This window comes from Cyrtonyx montezumae, unplaced genomic scaffold (genome assembly GCF_038088225.1).
Source record: "Cyrtonyx montezumae isolate F1298 unplaced genomic scaffold, pur_monq_1.0 scaffold_3, whole genome shotgun sequence".
NCBI classification, from domain to species: Eukaryota; Metazoa; Chordata; class Aves; order Galliformes; family Odontophoridae; genus Cyrtonyx; species Cyrtonyx montezumae.
The window spans coordinates 60,206,543-60,225,792 of record NW_027072034.1 but is presented as its reverse complement, the minus strand read 5'-3'; the positions used below and the strand labels follow the sequence as shown (position 1 = coordinate 60,225,792).

The 19,250-nt window shown below is 41.4% G+C and overlaps 1 protein-coding gene across 2 annotated transcripts in view; it reads left to right on the top strand.

The window, feature by feature from the left end:
* Positions 1-5,116: 5,116 nt before the first annotated feature.
* The window catches only part of EVA1C (eva-1 homolog C), a 36,086-nt gene continuing 21,952 nt past the window's right edge, over positions 5,117-19,250 (top strand). Inside the window, exon 1 of one of the 2 annotated variants that reach the window (XM_065741809.1) lies at positions 5,117-5,378. In XM_065741809.1, coding sequence (XP_065597881.1) covers positions 5,252-5,378 — 127 coding nt within the window. In that variant the 5' untranslated portion in view covers positions 5,117-5,251. Of the gene's footprint in view, positions 5,379-10,886; positions 11,069-19,250 lie in introns of those variants that run through there. The other variant, XM_065741810.1, reaches the window with a different exon arrangement.

Genomic DNA, 19,250 nt, shown 5'->3' with positions numbered 1-19,250 from the left:
GCCATTACTCTGAGTTACTGTAATCATAAGCATAGATAATCTCTTCAGAATTTAACATTGAACCCTTATAGTACTGAGAGGAAAAGCAAACAATTCTGAACTCTGCAATATTATTTCCAAAGCTCTGTATTTGTTTCTAATTTTGGGGTGCTCAAGATGAGTTACTGTAAGGTCTTAATCTCAAAACTGTTAATTCTCACTGATAAGATATTGATAAGGGCTCATATTTTCTGAAATGTTCCCATTTTAGCATGCCTTAGCATGCCTAACGTGAGTGACCTTGTGGACAGATTTTCAAAAGCTTTTGGAAAAGCCACCGATTTTTCATTGCTTTGACATTGATTCTGTGGTGGTAACAACCCGCTGTCTTGAATTTCAAGGACACAGAATCATTAGTCATTTTGGAAAATCTTAGCCTAAATACATACTAAAGGAGAAACAGTGACAACACCAGCCAAAAGGCGGTCTCATAAACCATAAGTCACTTTCACAAGTAAACAGGCTGTTTTCCAAGAATAGGGTCCACCCAGTTACTCTGTCCTAATGTCCTTCTGAAACAGAGAGGCAGGGCATATGGCATCCTTTACTCCACCCTTTAAGTTCCTTTTTTTTTTTTGGAAAATCACCAAAAATGACTTTTGTGCTTTAAGGAGGTATGATCAACAAAGCCAAGGCCATGATCTTTCTGCTGCATATGACAAGAAATCTGAGGTGAGAAATGAAGGCACGAGTATATCGGTTTTATAAACTTCATGTGTTTCATCTTACTGCTTTTTTGTGAAGTGGTCAGAATCTCTACAACACTGTGTTTAGTTAGGCCAAGAGCTGACTTCAAAGTCAGCTTGACTTCAGGAAGTCTTATGACCACAAAACTCACAACTTGTTGTCTCTATCTGAAATAACTTAAAATTAAAAAAGAAAAAAGAGAGGGGAAAGAATATCAAATAATTCCTCTACTTGTAAGCCTGCTGGATGTAGTACTGTACTCTGTGTACCTTCAAATTTCTACTGATATCCATGGGAATGTTTCCTTACTATAGCACACGGCATCAATCCTCTCAAGATCAAATTGCTGCACACTTGAAAGTATTTGAACTTAAAAACTGTGGCACCCTGTAAGAACTCAAGACATCCAAAACACGCTTGCAGCTGAAATATACAAGGGAAGCTGATCCATGACTATTTTCATTCTTGTATCCATAGAAATAGTGGTTGAATAAGGAAAAATGTGCTATGTTATTCTAAATAATCACCATATAGTGATTACTATAAAGTATGTGCTTTGTTTTAACTAGTTGGACATTCATTTCCATAGAAACAGAAGGAGGGTAACAGCCCACTTGTTTGAACTGTCTTGTAGATTTCATCTGTGTCAGAATGCAAGCATATAAAGCATTTAAAAATGTGGGAAAATCCTGGGGTTTTGTTCTTAGCTCTTTTTTCTTTTTCTTTCTTTCTTTCTTTTTTTTTTTTTTTTTTTTTCTTTCCAAAAATGCTGAAGAGACAACTAGTGAATTTCTTGGACACTTTATTCTGGGTGAAAAGAATAAAAATGAAATATTTTAGTTCCCAAATTGACTGGAGAGTGAAGAGGAAGAAGAGGTAAGGAGGTATGGTGGGAAAATATTTATATATATGAAAAGTGTTCCATAGATGTTGAAAGTAGTTCTGATCAAACAAGTGCTGTAGTTCTGCTATTGTGATACAAATTTGGTTGTAATTTATTTTATTTTATTTTATTTTATTTTATTTTATTTTATTTTATTTATTTATTTTTGCTAGTGGGAAATTTTAGGCCATCTAACCTAGCTTTATTCTACTAATTCACACTGCAAGTTTAGTTCCTAACTGACAGCATGAATGTAATTTGAATTTCTGTATACTAAGCCATGACATGATTTTCAAATTGTCAGCTTGGCTGAGGTTCAGAGAAAAATGATTAATATATAGAGAAAAGAACTCAAATTCTTGCTTTGCCATCGTAAAATTTCAATGGAACAATACAGCTCCTTCATTTTTGACACTATGAAGAGATTTCTTTCCTCCCTGAGTTCAGAAGAGAGAAACTTTTTTGAAGAAGACATGCTACCTAGTCTGGATTCTAACTTAGAAGCTTTCATTTTGTCTTCGGTGAAAAGTTGATCTCACTTCAATTGCTTATAAGGAAAGGCCAGGGCTGAGAGATTCTGTAATTCAACATGCTGAACATGTCTGGATTAGTTATGCTGTCTTCCAGCTACTGAGCTTTGCCAGCTTGTAGAAATTGTTTTAATGGCTGTGGCATAGAAACACATTTTGCACATCAAGATAAATAATAATTTCTGCCTCTGTACCTAAGTGTTTTACGGTGTTTTCTCTAACTTTATTATTTTAAGCATTAAACTTTATATTTTAAATTTAAATTGAATTTTAATTCATTATTATTTTAATCATAACCCACAGAAAGGAATAGCAGGGATTGCAACAACAACAAAAACAAAAATTACAGATTAGAGGTGAGTGTTGAATAACATAGTATTCCCAGAGAGAGAGAGAAAGAGAGAGAGAAGAAAAAAAATAGCTAATGCCATTTTACTGAAGACGTCTTCAATTCCTATTGGCTGCAATATCCATAAGATGCTCTCCCCCATAAGAAGACTTCCCCAAGAGGCAGGCAGCTACATATAGGAGCACCCAACTGCCTCTTCTGTTGTTTTTCAGTCCTCACTGCCTCACCTCCAGGGAGGTTACCTACAACATTTTGAAGCTTTCCCAGTTCAGTCATTCCACTTAAAAACTGACTTTGCCTTTGGGTCTTATCTGAACAGTGCCAAAAGCATACCAGGCTCCTTCCTGCACCATGGATGTCTTTTTCTTACAGCATCACAGGGCTAGTAAAGGCAGTGTTCTCTCATTAGAAGACTGAAGTTCTCGTCAGGCAAACAATCCCGCAGGATCTTCTGATTCATAGCTTTTCAAGCATTAGTACAGGATGGTATTTCTCAGTGATTTTTGATGTTTTATGTATTCTTCTGCACTGGTTCTGCTTGTCACAAGTCCTCCCAGAGTCATAAACAGCAGAGTGAATCACCATCTCAGACAGCTATGTCTCATGGATTAGTGAGCAATTCAGAAAGGAGGAGGTAAAATACTTCTGTTACAACTATAGTAGGTGGCCTGAATATGAGGAGTCTATGTTTCTCTATTGACTGTGAGGATGTAAAGCCATAGGTCATCTGGCTTCACACACTTTGAAGATACAGTAGATAAGTTGTTATGGTTGATGTTGCAGAGACCAGTCCACCTCAGTCATCTAGACATCTTTTTTACAAAATCTGAGTATGGTTCCTGAGTATTTCCTGTTGCAAAGGGTGTGTATTTATATATACACACTACTTTCAACATTTCCCTGGCATTCATTTTTGTCTTCAGTGAAACTGGCTTGTGACAGCAAGTGCATGAAGTGTCTGAGTAAGTGACTTGGCATAGCAAGATCAAGGAAAAAAAAAAAAAAAAAGGAGGGAAGTACACAGAAAAGTCCTATAGTTTTCTACCTAATGTCATGGTTAGAAGACACAGGGAAGGTGCTTCAGCTCAAAGGTCCTCACCTGAAGCAGCTGAAGGGAAGAGCTTCATACTCTTGACAGAGCTAGTCCTCTCTTCCCATGTGTTTGCAGTTGCAGCTGCTCTAGAGTTATTCCATTTTGTCCTGTTTTTCAGCATCTTTTATCCCATTTATCTGAGTTTAGTAAAACTTGATGGATATTCTGGACCTCAGCCAAGTTTATCTGAAACCTGGCTTGCTATTATCTGACCAAGAATGAGGAATAATGAACATACTATGCCAGTTATCCAGTTGTTCTGTGCATGAAGAGGGAGAGGCTGAGGGAAGGAAGTGAATTCAGGTGTGAACATGGTCAAAGTTCAGTGTGATTTCCAGAAGGAGATGCCAAAGTTAGGAAATTGGAATCTGGGTGTGATCCAACTTCAGCTGGACCAGGAGTTTTAAAAACCATGGTTTTAACAGTATCTGTTTGGTGTAATCATTTCTTACCTACTCACTCGTATCACTTCCAGAGGAAGCAGATGAGTGAACAGGTTGCCCAGAGAGGTGGTGGATGATCTCTCCCTGGAGATATTCAAGGTCGGGGTGGACGGGGCTCTGAGCAACTTGAGCTGTAGGTGTTCTTGATCACTGCAGAGGAGTTGGACTAGATGACTTTTAAAGATCCCTTCTAACTCAATGGATTCTATGATGATTCTATGAAGAGCAGAAACACACATACCAGGCTGTCAGCATGTAGGTATCCTTGACTACCCACTTTACACCCAAGCACAGCCTCGGGGTAGAGGATGCTTCCATTCCCATTTCCAGTGCTGCCTCTAGCCTCTCTTGCCCCTTAAGCTCCTCATGCATTAAAAGGAGCTGCAAGTCACAGCCGAAGGTGGCTTAGCAGGTAGGTTGTAATGAGAATTTGTTTGAACTTCCCATTGGTTTCCCTTCCAGACTTACAAAACAGATCTCAGGGAACAACTTGAACCCTCTCGAAACAGCTTCACGATGCTTTCGTATTTCGCGATGCTGCACACTTCAAACAGCTGCGCTGGACTACACGGTTCTTAAAGCTAGAGGCTGGGGTAAAAAACGGACCGGCATACAGCAACACGACGGGAAGAAATGGAGAAAGGGATGTGGTGCTCAGAGACCTAATTCAGCAGTGGGTTGTTAGGTAGTATGGTTAGGCTGAGGTTGGACTTGGTGATCTTGAGGGTCTTTTCCAACCTGAGTGGGTGTACCACGGGGGCCAAGGCGGTGTGGCGGAGGGAATTGTTGTAGGGAAGGTGGTATAGGGAGTATAGAGAAGGCAGTCACACGAGTCAGGGTGTGTGCGCAAGTCTGAGGCGGCGCTCCGACCGCTGCCAAGCAGAAATGACGGGAGGAAAGTAAGTTGAAGGGGCCAAGCCGTGAGCGCGGGGTGCGAAGGCGGAACGCTGCCATTTAGCCAAGAGGGAGGCGCCGGGCCCGAGAACTGCCCGGAGAGGGGTGGAGAGAGCCGGGGGAGGGCGGGCGAGGTGCACCGGGACTGAGTCAGCCCGGCCCGCACGATGCGCACCGAGGGCAGTGCCAGGCGCAGCGCCGCCGAGGAGCCTCTTCCCTCCCCCGCGGCGGCGACCCGCGGCCGGGACCCCATCTCGCGGCGGGGGGGCGGCCGCGCGGCGGCCTCGGCACCGGGCAGGGCTGCTCCGCCCCCCCGCTGCCCTCTCCCGCACCATGAGGGGAGGGGACGCGGGGCAGCACCCACGCCGGCGGCAGGTAGAGCGCGGGCGGCTGCTGCCCCTCCTCTCCTGCGCCATCCTCGCGTGCTGCGCAGAGGTGGCGGCGCTCCGGGACTTCTCAGGTACGGGGCAGCACGGCGCGTGCAGACGGAGGGAGCGAGGGGGTGCGCAGCACATGATCCAGGTGTCCCGCAGAGGAGGGGAGAGGGTTAAGGGGAGCCGAGGGGTAGGGAGGGAGGGCTACGCCTGTTGGCCGCTGCCGGTTTCCAGCACCGCGCTCTGGGAAAGCCGCGTGCGGATCGTCCAGGATCCGATTCCGAGTGCGTGGAAGTCCCTGGAAAGGTTCCCGCTTTCTCCTGTAGGGTTGGAGTCGCGCCCTGGGGGCACAGCACTTCTCTCTGGGAGAGAGACCTTGGCGGTGCTGGCAGGAGTGGCCCTGAAGGGAGTGGGGACCTCGATCGCCGTGTCAATGAAGTGCCGCTGCCAATTGGGAGGGGGTCCTCGGTTCCGAAGCAGAGAGGAAACAATCTGTTCTGACAGCGCTCCTGCCGCTCTCCTTGTATTGCAGGATGTCTCACTGCTGTTACAAAGTTATTTTTACAGGAACAGTCCCTTTCCTCTCTGCCTTTCGCAGTAAGCGCAGCCTATTCCTGGCAGTTGCGAGCGTAAGGAACTGCCCCTAGGGCAAAAAGCGAAGCTTACCCTTAATGAACGAAGCAGAACTTCCCAGAGCCAGTCAACTGCACCGGAACTAAGTTAGTATATGATTAATAACACAAATGTGCCATTACACGGATTAATATAGCTCACATTAATGCAGTTCAAAAGGCCAGCGGTGGTTCTGCAGAAACCAGATGCATTTTCTCAGCAGCAGGAACAGTGATTTGGTTGTGTCAAACTCCTTAAATCTGAATGTTTCTAAGGAAGCAACCAGCAAAAAGAAACAAACCAGAACTCTGTGCTAGGATTAACTACATTTCTCCTATTAGATTCCTTCACAAATAAAAAGCTTTTCCGTATCTTAGGTGCTTGCTGGTTGTTCAGTTTGTTTCCTTGACTGCTGCATTTTAGATGTTAGCTTTGAAGTTACGTGTAGTTCTTCACAAGGAAGCAGAAGTTCAGATTTTCCCTTCCAAGTAGCCACTGAGTTATAAAATATCCCCCAAGTTTATCTGGGAAAGTTCCCCTTACAAAAGTCCATTCACATTTAAAATGAAGTTATTCAGATAAGGTTATCCAAGATACATTTCAGAAGTACAGCTGTATTCAGTATTTCATTGTGCGCTTTCTAAATAAGTAGAAAGACCAAAGATAATTCTCCGACTCGACCCAGAAATCAGCATTAAAAATGTCATGTGGACAATTCAGTAAATAAATAAAATGTAGAAAAGATTAGATTCCAAAATTCTTGCCAATCCAGACTGGGGGCGTTTCCAGGCCTGAAAAAATTCCAGACAGGCATTTTCTTTTTACTTTTAATAGAGACATAATCCAGAAAATACAGAAATGTTACTGGATAGCTTTAAAGTAAGGGCATCCGGAACACATCGGGGAGTTTTTAGCTACTTCAAGGGTAGGGAAATGCATAATAGGTGCTGCAGGCCAGGAGCTGTCAGATGTAAGACAGCACCCCGTCATGCCATCCTGAGGTTGCTTCATACCTGTTAAATGGTCGCAACAAGCTCTATAACCGCAGCTTCAAGCTGGGCTTCCAAAGCTGCTGGTTTTCCTTCTTTGCTCTCTCCCTCCATAGGATCAGAGACTTGATTTTCACAAGCTCTGCTAGATGTGCATGAAAACAAATCTGCTCTGTTTAAAGGGCCAGTGCCCTGCAGCTGCCAAGATGCTGGCTGCCCCTTGGGGATTATCCTGGAGGTGGTAGGAGGGGGTTGAGTCCCCCTGCTTTGCAGGCATCCTGCACTTTCGCCAATCTGAAAGCGGGCAGGTTCACCTCTCTCCTTTACCCCTTCTGAGGGTAAAGCTTCCAGACAACAAGTTGCACGTTTCCACAAGAAGATCATGTCATAGCAGAACGAACTGAGTTCAGGACCATGCATGCATTCAGCACCTTTTGATCTCAAATTGGAAATTTAGGAGTGCACTGAGAATGGGAGGGAAAGTTGCTTAAACTTTTTTTCACAGATTTCAGGCTTTTATACTCAGATCATCAGGTGCATACTTTCTTGGGTCATTGCCTTTTTCCGCTCTGTGTGTTTCCAGCATCAGATCTCTACCTCAGCAGCCCAAACTCTGTTTTCTTTCTTCTTTTTCTCTCTCTTTCCCTCTCTCTTCCTCATTCTCTCTCTCTGACAGCTTTCTCTAATCCCCAGCCCACTGTCAGATTGTAGCAACTATACTTTGTCGCTTTCTTTCTGTATGCATTAAATTGTGCCAGAAATTCTAACCTGCCTCAGTCCATTTGTTAAACACAAGACTTTTCTGCTGCTTGTAACAATGCAAAGATTACCCCTCTTTGGATTCGTCTGATGGTTTGGAAAGCAGGAGGACAAGAGCAGACAAATATATATATGGATAGTGAAAGTTAATGGGATTTTTGTTTAATTTATTATTATTATTGTTATTATTATTATTTTATGTTTGACTTGTACTTATTTCCCCATTTAGTAAACTGTGGACATTTTTATGGACCACTTCATAGAACAGAAACAGTGAAACTTTCACAGTATTTGTCCCTTCCTTTTCATAAGAGACAGGGTTGCAGTGCTGGCTGTGAGTAGAAACTCTTCATTTGGCTATTGTAGGTCAGTTGTCATTGTGGTCTTGTTATTACGCTTACTCTCCTAGGATATATAGCTGCAGATTCTTGTTCTTGTCTTTCTTAGTCTAGCTTTTGACTATGGAAGTATTTTGTTTTATTTGCTTTAGACACTTTTTCACTGTACACTGATGTTTTATGAATTGGTTTGTGAATTGGTATTTTCTGGACAGAAGAATATTCTGAAACAAGAATCTGGTAGCAGAGTTCTAAATCTAACTGTGTAAAGAGGACTCAGTAAGCAAAATCAGTTGCTCTTTAGTAACAGGATATATCTGAGGTAAAGCAATGTTGTTAAGCAGGATACTTAAAGATCTACGTTGTCTATTCTTCTCTAGCAGTTTGTCAGCAACAAAGAATATATTTATTGGTTGTACTGGTTATTGAAATTAGAGGTTTTGCCCTCAAGTCTGCAGTCTTCTGGAATGATCTCTTTTTTGAAGTGAAATCCAAACACATATGCTGAAGTTTGAAAATGAAAGCTGAAGGTTAGGGGAGGGAGGGGAGAAAGAGAGAATCCAATTTTTTCCTTAGATCTTCATATATATTGGTTTGAGGTAGAGAATTTTCTTCCTGTTACATCTGCTTTTCAAAAGACATCTGAAATCTTTTTTGACCAAAATTTTTAGTCATGTCCACAGTTTTGTTCCTACTTGGCAAAGCTCTGCCCTCATGTTGTTTTTCTCAGTGCTCACTTGGAACTTTCACATTTCAGACTGGACTTCAGTCCAGGAAACTGAAAACTGCTGTGAATTTTGCTAATTCTCCAGTCTCAGGGAGCCAAAAGCCCAAGTAGTCTGAGCTCCCAGGAGACTGCCAGCAGTCAAAAGTGACATTTTTTTCAACAAATGATGGCCACATGACAGCCATTTCCTTACCTCTCCTCTGTGCTCCTGGACTGGTTCTCAAAACAGTCTCAATGAGGAGCTGGCAAGACCAGCAAGCTTGCATACTGCATTTAATATACATTTTATCCTGGTTATATAGAAATCCCAACTGCCTACCACTGATATTTTGGTAGTAGACATCTCTAGGCTGTTGCAGTGGGATGGCGTCAGTTGTTGAGAAGCATGTACATTCTGAACAGCAGGAGTCACTGCTTCCTTGTCGCAGCCCCCTGCCCTCTGGGTTAGCTATGGGAAAGGCACTGGGCTCTTCCCTTGGCTCTCTGCCCTCGCTCTGATTCTTCTTGCACCTTTTCCCTGTCTGTGACAAAAATGAACTCCTCTAAGAACAATCTCATTCTCACAGGCAGCACTGTGAGAATCCAAGAAAATGTGAAAAAGGGAGATGAGTATTTTACTTCCTTTCTTTCTCCATTTCATCCTCTACATGCTACATTGATCTTAGGCCTTCTGCTTGAACTGGCTTCCGTTTCTCAATTCATCACTCAGTTGTCTTTTCTTTACCTTAGTCCCAGCCAGGTTTTCTGGGCAGCTTTCAAGAAACGTGCCTGTAACAGAAGATCAGAAATGAAGTAACTGTGTGATTGCATAACAGGGCTGAAGAAAGACTTTGTGGATGTGAACAGAAAAGTTGGCCTGCTCTGTAGGTAGAACCTTTTCACCTTTGTGCGCTGGTGTCAACTTTTCTTCTGTCTTCCAGAAAGTTCGTACAAGAACTAGGCACTACTTTAACTCCATAGACTTGATCTTCTGGCTAATAATAGAGAACAAATGGACCTAAGGAAAAAACAAACCAGTTCACCCAAGAAACATAATCTCATCTTGTGGCTTGTCTGCATTAAAATGTTCCATTAAGTTCTGTGGCATTTACTGATTCCCAGATTCCCCCAGGCGAAAGGAAAGCAAACAAATACTTCGAGCAAAAGCTTTGTTTGTAATAATGTGGCAGGATCAATCAAGACCAACCACAATGATGCAGAGAGGGTTTTTTTGTTGGTTTTGCTTTCGTCAGATAAAATCCTGTATAGATTTTCTGGAGTCAGTTCTGTTGATTCACTGTGGCAAGTGGAGCTTGTCCTTCCACCAACATTCTTAATGAGGTGCTAAAAGAAGTGATGTCAGTGATGCATCTTCTCAATACTGGCTTGTATATGTCAAATGCAAGTTTTGGTTGCTTTGTTTAAAGAGGAACATTTTATTTTAGAAACACATTTCATTTCAAGAATATGGGAGTTAAACCTCAAAGTTGGTTTAAAGTTTCTTAAAGTAGAGTGGGTTTGGATTTGGAAATTGTTCTGTGAAACAGAAGTGTGTGTCAGAAGTGAGAACCAAGATTTTGCTTCCGGTTCATCTCTGCAGTTCTAGTTGCTTTCCTGAGGGAATGTAAGTTGTGAAATCCAATTTTATATCGCCTAATACATTTTTGTTGTTAAATCCTCTGATTTTAATAAACCTTGTTGAGTCTTTGGCCCTATTAAACTCCTACTTATTTTGGTAGCTTAAGCAGGTAGGCTCTACTAGCTTCCCCAAGGGAGGATGTTACTCCAACAGTTCTCTGTAAGTGAGTTAAAGCTTGATGATTTTGATGTCTCCACATCCACATTGCCACTCCCAGCAGACTCTGGGAAATTCAGACAATGCGATACAAACCTATGAGAAACCCAAATTCCTCTGTATGGAAGCACCTCTTTATATTTGACTCTGTATTTCAGATTACACAGCTTTGGGGCAGAAACTCTCTTCATTCATCACTACGCAGTTAGGTTGGCACCTAACACGTTGTGCTATTTTTGTTCAAAATAAATAGCAGAGGTTAGCTCCTCCTGTCTTCCTATTCTATCTAATACTGATACCCTCCTCAGTTAGACAGAGCTTCCAGACAGTCTCAGCTTTATTCGAGAAAATGATTACAGACCTATTTCAAATAAATACTCTTTTCTTGATGAAAGTGTTCCCAGACAGAGAAGACACTGTCTGACTAGTCACCAGTTATCAGAAGTCTGTCAACTTCCAACTATAATCTACAATTAAAATTAAAATATTTTGGTATGTAACCAAACACAGAGAAAATAGCATCCTAAAGAGAGCTGAAGAGAAGAAGGTGTGGTTGTGCCCTATTTGTTCAGCATTGGTGAGTCATTTCATCTGAATTTCTATGCATTTTAAGAGTTTGTTTCAAAGGTCTATTGTGTGGATGCTGGCAACAAATTAAATACCAGCACTGTTTGGGTCTTAATTTAGGATTAATTTAAAAACATCACTCATAATGTGAGACTTGACTAAGTCTGTGGAGGTCACTGCAAGGATTACCAACAATTTCACTAGGCTTTGGGGTCTCAACCCACAAGAATCTGTTTATTTCTCCTCATTGCATTTACTCTTCAGTGGGAAGACAAGCATTCATTATTTCAGAATCGTACAGTTTTTGACTTTTCATTTCTTCAGGATAAAATGGAGCTGGGGAAGAAGAAACTTAAAGAAAATCATCAAGCTATGAGAATAGTTGTGGGGTTTTGCATTTCTGGCTTGGACTGCTCAGCTAAAAGCTTTCCTAACACTGCAGATAAAAGCTGTCAGAGGATGGATTTAACAATTCAATAAGGAAATTCCCTGATCTTTAAATTATCTTATTCCTTGTGATCTGATTTTTTGAGTGTCAAATACATCGAATTCAAAGATTGACTCGAGGTTCTCTTTGCAAAATGATACCTATATTTTGCCTTCTGAGGAGCTGGTAATGAATAGAGTTTTCAGCCACCCGCCCTTTCTCAAAATTACATGGAAGTTTAAGTTCATAAATCCAAGTTTTTAAGTAAATATTTCCTCTAGGCTCCTGGGTCCTCCTACTTGCAGTCTCTGGGAAGATGGGTACCTTTGCTGTCTCCGGGACATAGTGATTCATTCATTCAGTCTCCAAGATGAAATTGCCACCTGCTGAGCCTTTCTCTTGTTACTTCTTTTCAATAGCATTAGAGGAAGCTACTCTCTCTCCTGTCAGAAGTTTGTTTTGGTAAGGGCAGAAAAGAGCTTCACAGTCTTTCTTACAAATATTTTATCTCTTGTCAGCACTGAGTCACAGGACAAAAATTTGTCTATATGGCTTCATGCAATAGCTGGGAGAAGTATAAATGACTATAGCACAGAGTTTAACAGCCCCAGATCTTCAGACTTTTGTACCACATACACTGCTTACTGAGGAACTGCTGGATACTTTTACCCAGGTCTGCCAAGTGTTGTTTGCTACTCTTCACAGAATCACAGAATTGTAGGGGTTGGAAGAGATCTCTAGAGATCACGGAGTCCAACCCCCTGCCAAAGCAGCTCCCTAGCCCAGGTTGCACAGGTAGGCGTCCAGGCGGGTCTGGAACGTCTCCAGAGAAGGAGACTCCACCACCTCTCTGTGCAGCTGTGCCACTGCTCCGTCACCCTTACTGTGAAGAAGTCCCCACACACATTTGTGTGGAACATGCTATGCTTCAGTTTGTGGCCATTTTTGCCTTTCCTATTGTCACACACTGCTGAGAAGAGTCCAGCCATTTGCAGTAGATCTGCAGTAGAGCCATTGGGGTGTGTACATATACTGGGAGAGAGAGAGGGAAGGAGAGGAAGGAGAGAAAATGAAAAAGTGAGAGGAAGGAAGTATGTATGGATTTCTAATTTCCTTAGAGATCCATTGGTGTATAATAAAAATAAACATCACTCTGAGATGACAATGCAAGGGAACGTGAAACCGTCAGTGTGAAGGAAACAGAATAGCTCCAGGAGGGCATGAGAAAGAGAGCAGTCAGCTGGCTTGAGAGTGCAAGATCCATGGATTTCCCCACTCTAGAAACGTTTCTGACACATAGCTGCAAGCCTGAACTGAGTGGCCTGGATACAGTGAGTTTATGTGGTACCTGTAGAAGCAATCCCATAGGGCATAGCTGAAAAGTTATAGGTTCTTCCTTTCTGGTACTTGTTTGTTTTCTAAAAAAATAAAAAAGCTTATAGCTTGTTCTGTGATAGCTTGTTCTGTGTGTGTGGTGTATGTGTGTGTATTTTTGCTCACAGAACAAAACTTGTTTGCTTATTTGAATGAATTCTTAGGCTGAATTATCTTATTACCTGAGTCCCTCTGGCTCAAGTGGAACCAAGTCATTGCTTAATTTGATCCTGAGATTTAGCAGACAAGAGAGTTATGATCAATAAGATGATTATGTCTGTAGGTTCTGATAATGAGGGGGGAAAAAATCACGCAAAATAGTTTCCTTCAAAAAAGAACATGTGTTGCTAAAGCAATTCATGGAAAACCTGAATTCTTCATCACTAATACTTGCTTTGATTGCCATACTTTCCCAAAAGCGTTCTCATTTTTAACTGAGGTATTTTCTTACTGAAGGCTTAATCCTCCATCTGTCATGAAGTCCAATGAAAACAGGTTGCCCCATTAGCAGCAGGCTGATTAGCTCTCCAGTATGTGTGTGCTATGTCTTCAGCAGCCAGTTTACTTTTAGCATGAGCAAGGGATTGAATTGAAAGTGAGAGCTCTTATTTTGCCCTGCCAACTCAGGGCAATTTCAGTTTTCATGAAACTTGTAACAACTTTATCTCTTTGATCCCTCTATCCCATCCCAGGCTTGAAACTGGCCATTGAGCTCAGCACTTGCTGAGGAGGGGAACAGTAGAGGGACAGAACACAATCACATACATTTTATCTCTTTTAACAGTGGTTAAACTGAAACCTCTCAGGATCTGATTCTAAGAAAAGTAACATCTTTGCAGACTCTGAAAACACACTTGGCATTTGGAAATGGGAACTTTTTAATGGTTACCAGCTTATCACAAGCATGAGATTTACCCCTTGTTTTTCTAAGTAAGCATCTACCCCTCCATCGGAAAGGCTTCAATAAGATCAAATATAAATTATGGATAAAATGTTTTCCTAGCATGGCAAACTAACTCTTTATGCCATCACCTGCAAAGCAAGCAAAAAGATCATGTTGTTAGGACAGCAGTCTCAGGCAGGGTGTATGGATGTTGAGAGGAATAGTAAAAAATCTTCACTGAAAGAACAAGCAAATGAGGGAAATATTGTCAAAATAGTGACTATTCAAAAAGGCATATATTAAGCAAGTATAGATTTTGATGTGTGTCTGCTGAATTAAGCTGTTATGCTCATTTTAGAATGGTAAGTAGAATAATCAGTGCTTCTGCCCCAGATATTTCTTATTGATGAAAGATTATAAGACCACATCTTTCTATTAAGACACAGTATGCTTACAAGGCATTTGGTGAATGAAAGTAATACAGTGGTAAGGCAAGTAGCTCTGAACAACACTGACTCCAAAGACCAACAGAGAATGTGGCAGAGGGGAAAGGAAGGAAACTTGGGGGCTTGTTCTTCTTCAGTACTTCCTTCACAAATGGATGGAGAAAGTATTACTGGACAAGTACTGTAGCTAGTTCATAAATACCAATAAATGTCAAACTGATGCCTCTGATGGTGTTTGTAGTAGAGTTTATCAAAGACTCTGCTATCACTGTGTGAAATCTCTTCCTTGAAACTCGTCAATCTTGCTTGTGTATTTTTAATGCCTGTTGGCACAATTCTTCAGAAAGCTGCTGGAGACTATTTAGATGTACTGAAATGATTAGCCTTCCGGGACTCCCACAACAATGTGAGCACTATTTCAATCTATTTTGATCCAAAATGGATTTGTGTATCTTTAAAACTTGCTAGCAAATCACTGTGCTAATTAAGCTAGATAGGTTTATGCACAGTAACCAATATTCCTTAATCTGTATACTCTGATTTTGAGAATCCTTGTAGACTGCGTGCTACTCAAGCTTCAGGCTGTAAAAATATTACAGAGCTGCTGTCTTGCCAAAAAGACATTATATCAGTCAACGCTGAGATTGCATTTAATATGTGCTAGGCAACAGACTCACAGCTCAGAATGCTGTTCTCCTTGATGTTTCATGTGTTAAGATGCATGCCAGGCAGAATATACACATTTCTATAGCCTAATGCTGACAGCTGAAAGGGGCTTTAAGGCATTGTGCCAGTGACCCCCACCATGAGGAATGCATGTGGTATATCTGAGTATCCTGCACTGTCTTGTGCCACACACTGGAGGTGGAAAACCTATCCCAGCTGCCTGCTTCCAGGCCTTTTGGTAGTTGTACTCTTTTGTTTCTTTTTTTTTTTTTTTTTTTTATGAGACTTAAGTTCCCAGTTTTTCAATTGCCTGAAGTCTAGAAAAAAGAAGTTTCTTTGTAGATTTTCTTACCTTCACGTTCATGGCAATTACTACCATTTTTATTGTTATGTAAAGCCATAGTACCAGGAGCAGGAGTTTAGTATAAAACTACAGTACTTTAAGAGCTCTGTTTTACACAGTAAGGTGTCTGTTCACAACGTTAACTCTCTCAGGACAGTTATTTTAGTCTGTCATTGTCATTAATGTCCTCCTTTGAAACAAGGTATGATCCACAAGGCTTAAATTTTTGTTTAGTTGCTTGGTCTCTGTGTTTTGTGTGTTTTTCTGGTGCTATGTATTTTAGTTGGAGTTCTTTGTCAACACAGTTTATGCTGTGACTAATTTGGCTAATTCTTGAAGAAAGGATTACGCTTGAGTTTTGCATTGGTATTTTGTAAGAAGTTACAATGAATGAGCAGTCTGGGTTATGCAGACAGTTGGGAGGGATGATACCTTCTGGCCTTCAAATCAATGGGATGTATGATTCAGTCCTAACTTCTGAGCCATTCTGTAATGTCTTTGAGACGATTTTGCATGCAGAACACTCCATACAATGCTCATGAATGTGCCTTGGATAAATGGGAAAGCAACTAGTGGGACTTTCACACAGAGGCATACAGATGCTATTGGGACACTGTGATATTGCCAAGTTTTTCTAATTTAGCCAAATCTCACAACACTGAACATGTTCTCAGAAGTGTCATATTGTTTTAGAGAAGTCATGTTTATTATTTTGAAAATTAAAAAAAAAAAAAAAAGACAACAAAACCAACCAACCAAAAAGGTTTTCTCAGAATCTACAAGTAACAGACCTTGATTATTTAAACACAAAATGGGGGATTCTCAGCAACAAGTCATGCCCCCAAGTGCCTGCAGCCCAGACAATGTGCTGGGCCTGTGCCTGAAAGTGACATAGTCCTGCAGTCTGGTTTGTGCGGTGACACAACCCTGCTGCCTATTTTGGATGACCTGATTTAATTGCACCAGCAGAGAGAAATGCAGAAAAGGAAGCATGCTTCAGAAAGAGTGACAGACCCATTCAACTGTTACAATGCCCTCTCTCCTGATAATCAGAGCTGCTATTAATTGTAGAGATAAGAACATATTTTTCGCCTAAACTCACATTGTCATTCAGCTAAATGCGCTGCCTTGAGGGCAGCACATTTCTGCCCAGTTTCTGGTAAACAATATAGGGATACTCATGGTCTGGAGAAAATGAATCAAAGAATCATTAAGGTTGGAGAACACTTCTAAGACTGCTTAGTCCAACCGTCAGCCCACTCCCACCATGCACACTGACCATGTCCCTCAGTGCCACATCCACACGGCTCTTGAACACCTCCAGGGACAGTGACTGCACCACCTCCCTGGGCAGCCTGTGCCACTGCCTCACTGCTCTGTGAAGAATATTTTTTTCCCAATATACAACCTGAAGTTGTGCACCAGGGTGACTTTGAGGCCACACTGCCCAGAGACTGGAAACTGCTGCCTTCTGCATAGGCAGCAGCCTCCAAGACAGCACTGTTGCTTGCCCAGCCCAGTCTTCCAGGTGGGCACAGTGCAGGCAGTGCCCGGGACAGGGAGGAGGGCCAGCATCAGGAGTGGAAAAATGCTGGAGACTCGCAGGGAAAAAGCAAGAGGAAATTGTGACTGGGGTCAGATCGCTGCCCAGTCTGCAATATTATTGGCGGAGGGCTAACCTCCTGACCTGTGCCTACGTAGTTTGTGTGTATAGTAATAAAAAAAAAAATCAGATTTCTATGGTCAGCCATGTGAGACAAGTGGCTCAGATAGTACTACGTCACCACTTCTCTTATCAGAGGTTAGCAGCCGATTTCCATTACTATATTTATCCTTTATTGTGTGCAGATAGTATCCTTCATAGTGCACAGTGTCACTTCAAATGCCACTTGGAAGGCCAGGGAGCATGATGTCTTATTTTCACCAGTCCAAATAACACTGATTTTACAAGTGAGCCATACTGCTTATTCAGAATGAGAGCACGTTTTTTAAAAAGGCATTTTTTTAAAGAATTGAATAGTTGCAATTGTTGGAGAAAGGTGCTTAGATACTGGATTAGGAATTTGCAAGATCAAAGTAGCAGTTAAGATGCCAGGGAACTCATCCAAATCACAACATAGCTGATATTCTTTAGGGAATACTGGGCTGTTTTGTATACGGTACTCTTGGTTCCCCGTAACTTAAAACCTGAAGAATCGAAATGATTACAAATATCAGGCTAAATCTTTCGAGGTGTTGAGTGCCCACAACTCACATTGGGCTGAATACTCTTTTACACTGTGACCCTTTATGCTACAAAGGCCATGCGAAAGGCCCTTGGCGGCAGCAAATGCCACTGGAGGCCCCTCTGTGGTATCAGACCGTAGCAAAGTAGCTTGGGTGCATCTGGGCACTGGGCCCATTTTCTTGGCGGTACTCAGCACCTCTCAGGAGCAGGCTGACACAGGAGTGGTTCTGGCAGGAAAGCTCAACTATTTGTGATCTCAATTACACAGGAAAATATAAGGGATGGATTCTGCTTTTGTTTTTTCTTTTTTCTTTTTTTTAACCTGTGAGAGGACACAGGGCTGCTCCTCTTGAGATCCAGGCTGCAAATACAAGTCATGACATTCTCTGCATCCTGAAGGCAATGCCAGTGCTCAGATTGATGTTAGTGAGGTGCAGAGCTCACCTACGTCTTTGCTGCAGTGGCAGATGCATCTGGTGACTCCTATCCTCTCCGGGCTATAGAGGAGGTATGGCAAAGGGAACAGTGGAGCAGGCTTATTCTTCGAACTTAACTACTGATAGGGAAGCTGAAATTTCATCTAGCTGTAGCAGTTGGAAAAAACACCAGAGAGCTGGAATATCTTTTCATTTCATCGTTTACTTGGTTACTTGGATTTCTGTTTCAGAACATAGTTTTTATTTTTTATTACTTATTCATTTCTTTTAAAGGCTTAAAAAGGCACCAAGTATGAAAATTAAAAGGCATGAACAAGCTCTTATTTTCCTTTCTTACGGAAAACTGATTTTATTTTTAATCATACAAAATAATTGTTCTCTTTCTGATTCGACCACCAAAAAAGAAAATATACATCATTTTTCTCCATTGTACTTAATAGTAATAATATTGTTATCATCACAGTGGGGTAAACAGGATTTCTGAGGAGATAATACTTGTTTTGCCTTTAATTAGACCAACTACATGTTTGGAAAAGAGACAAAGATGGGAAAAATGCAACTTTGAAAATTAAAAAGATATTTATGTAATCACTGTTACAATCTCAAAATTCCTGCAAATCTTTTTTCATAACAAATAAATCAGCAGAACTCTTAGTATTTTCTCATTACTTAATAGATTGGGTTTGGGGAATTTTGTTTGTTGATTTTTTTTTTTTTTATTGCCCTAAATGCGAATGAACTTGCTGTTATGTGTTCCTTATATAAAGAAGTTGGGTATTGGGTCTAACTTCCATGTGTTTATTGATGAGAAGTTGGAAAGATAATGTTTCACATGGAGATTAGTATTTTGTGTTCTTTCTCTCTCTAGTCCGTCAGCTCTTCCTTCCTTTCACTGAAAACATTCTCTGCATAAAAGCAGACTTCAGTCATGTGTGGCAGTTCATTACATTTATTTATATATACATACTTATTAAAACTTCGTAAGTATAGGTGAGGAAAGTCTTTGAATTGAGTTACCCTAGTAGTTTCACATCACAATGGCTGGTTTGTAATGGTCAAAGGTAGCAGCCTGCAAGTTTCCATGGAGCTTTTTTGCACAAAAACAGAGAGAAGGGCACCAGGATGTGAATTTTATAAATACTTGCAATGATAAGAGAAATCTTGGCTTAGTAGGCTCACATGATGAAATACAAATCAGAAGAACAGCTTTCATTAGCTATTTCATTAGCTGCTGACGGGATTACTTATTAGAAGATGCAAACAGATGGTACAGCTGCACCAAGACTTTACCTCTCCCTCTCCTGGTAGAAATGATACTCTCTAGTAAATACGAAATTCTGCATATAGTGCTTTTGGGTTTCTGTCCAGCAGCTTCCATGTCCAGCACTT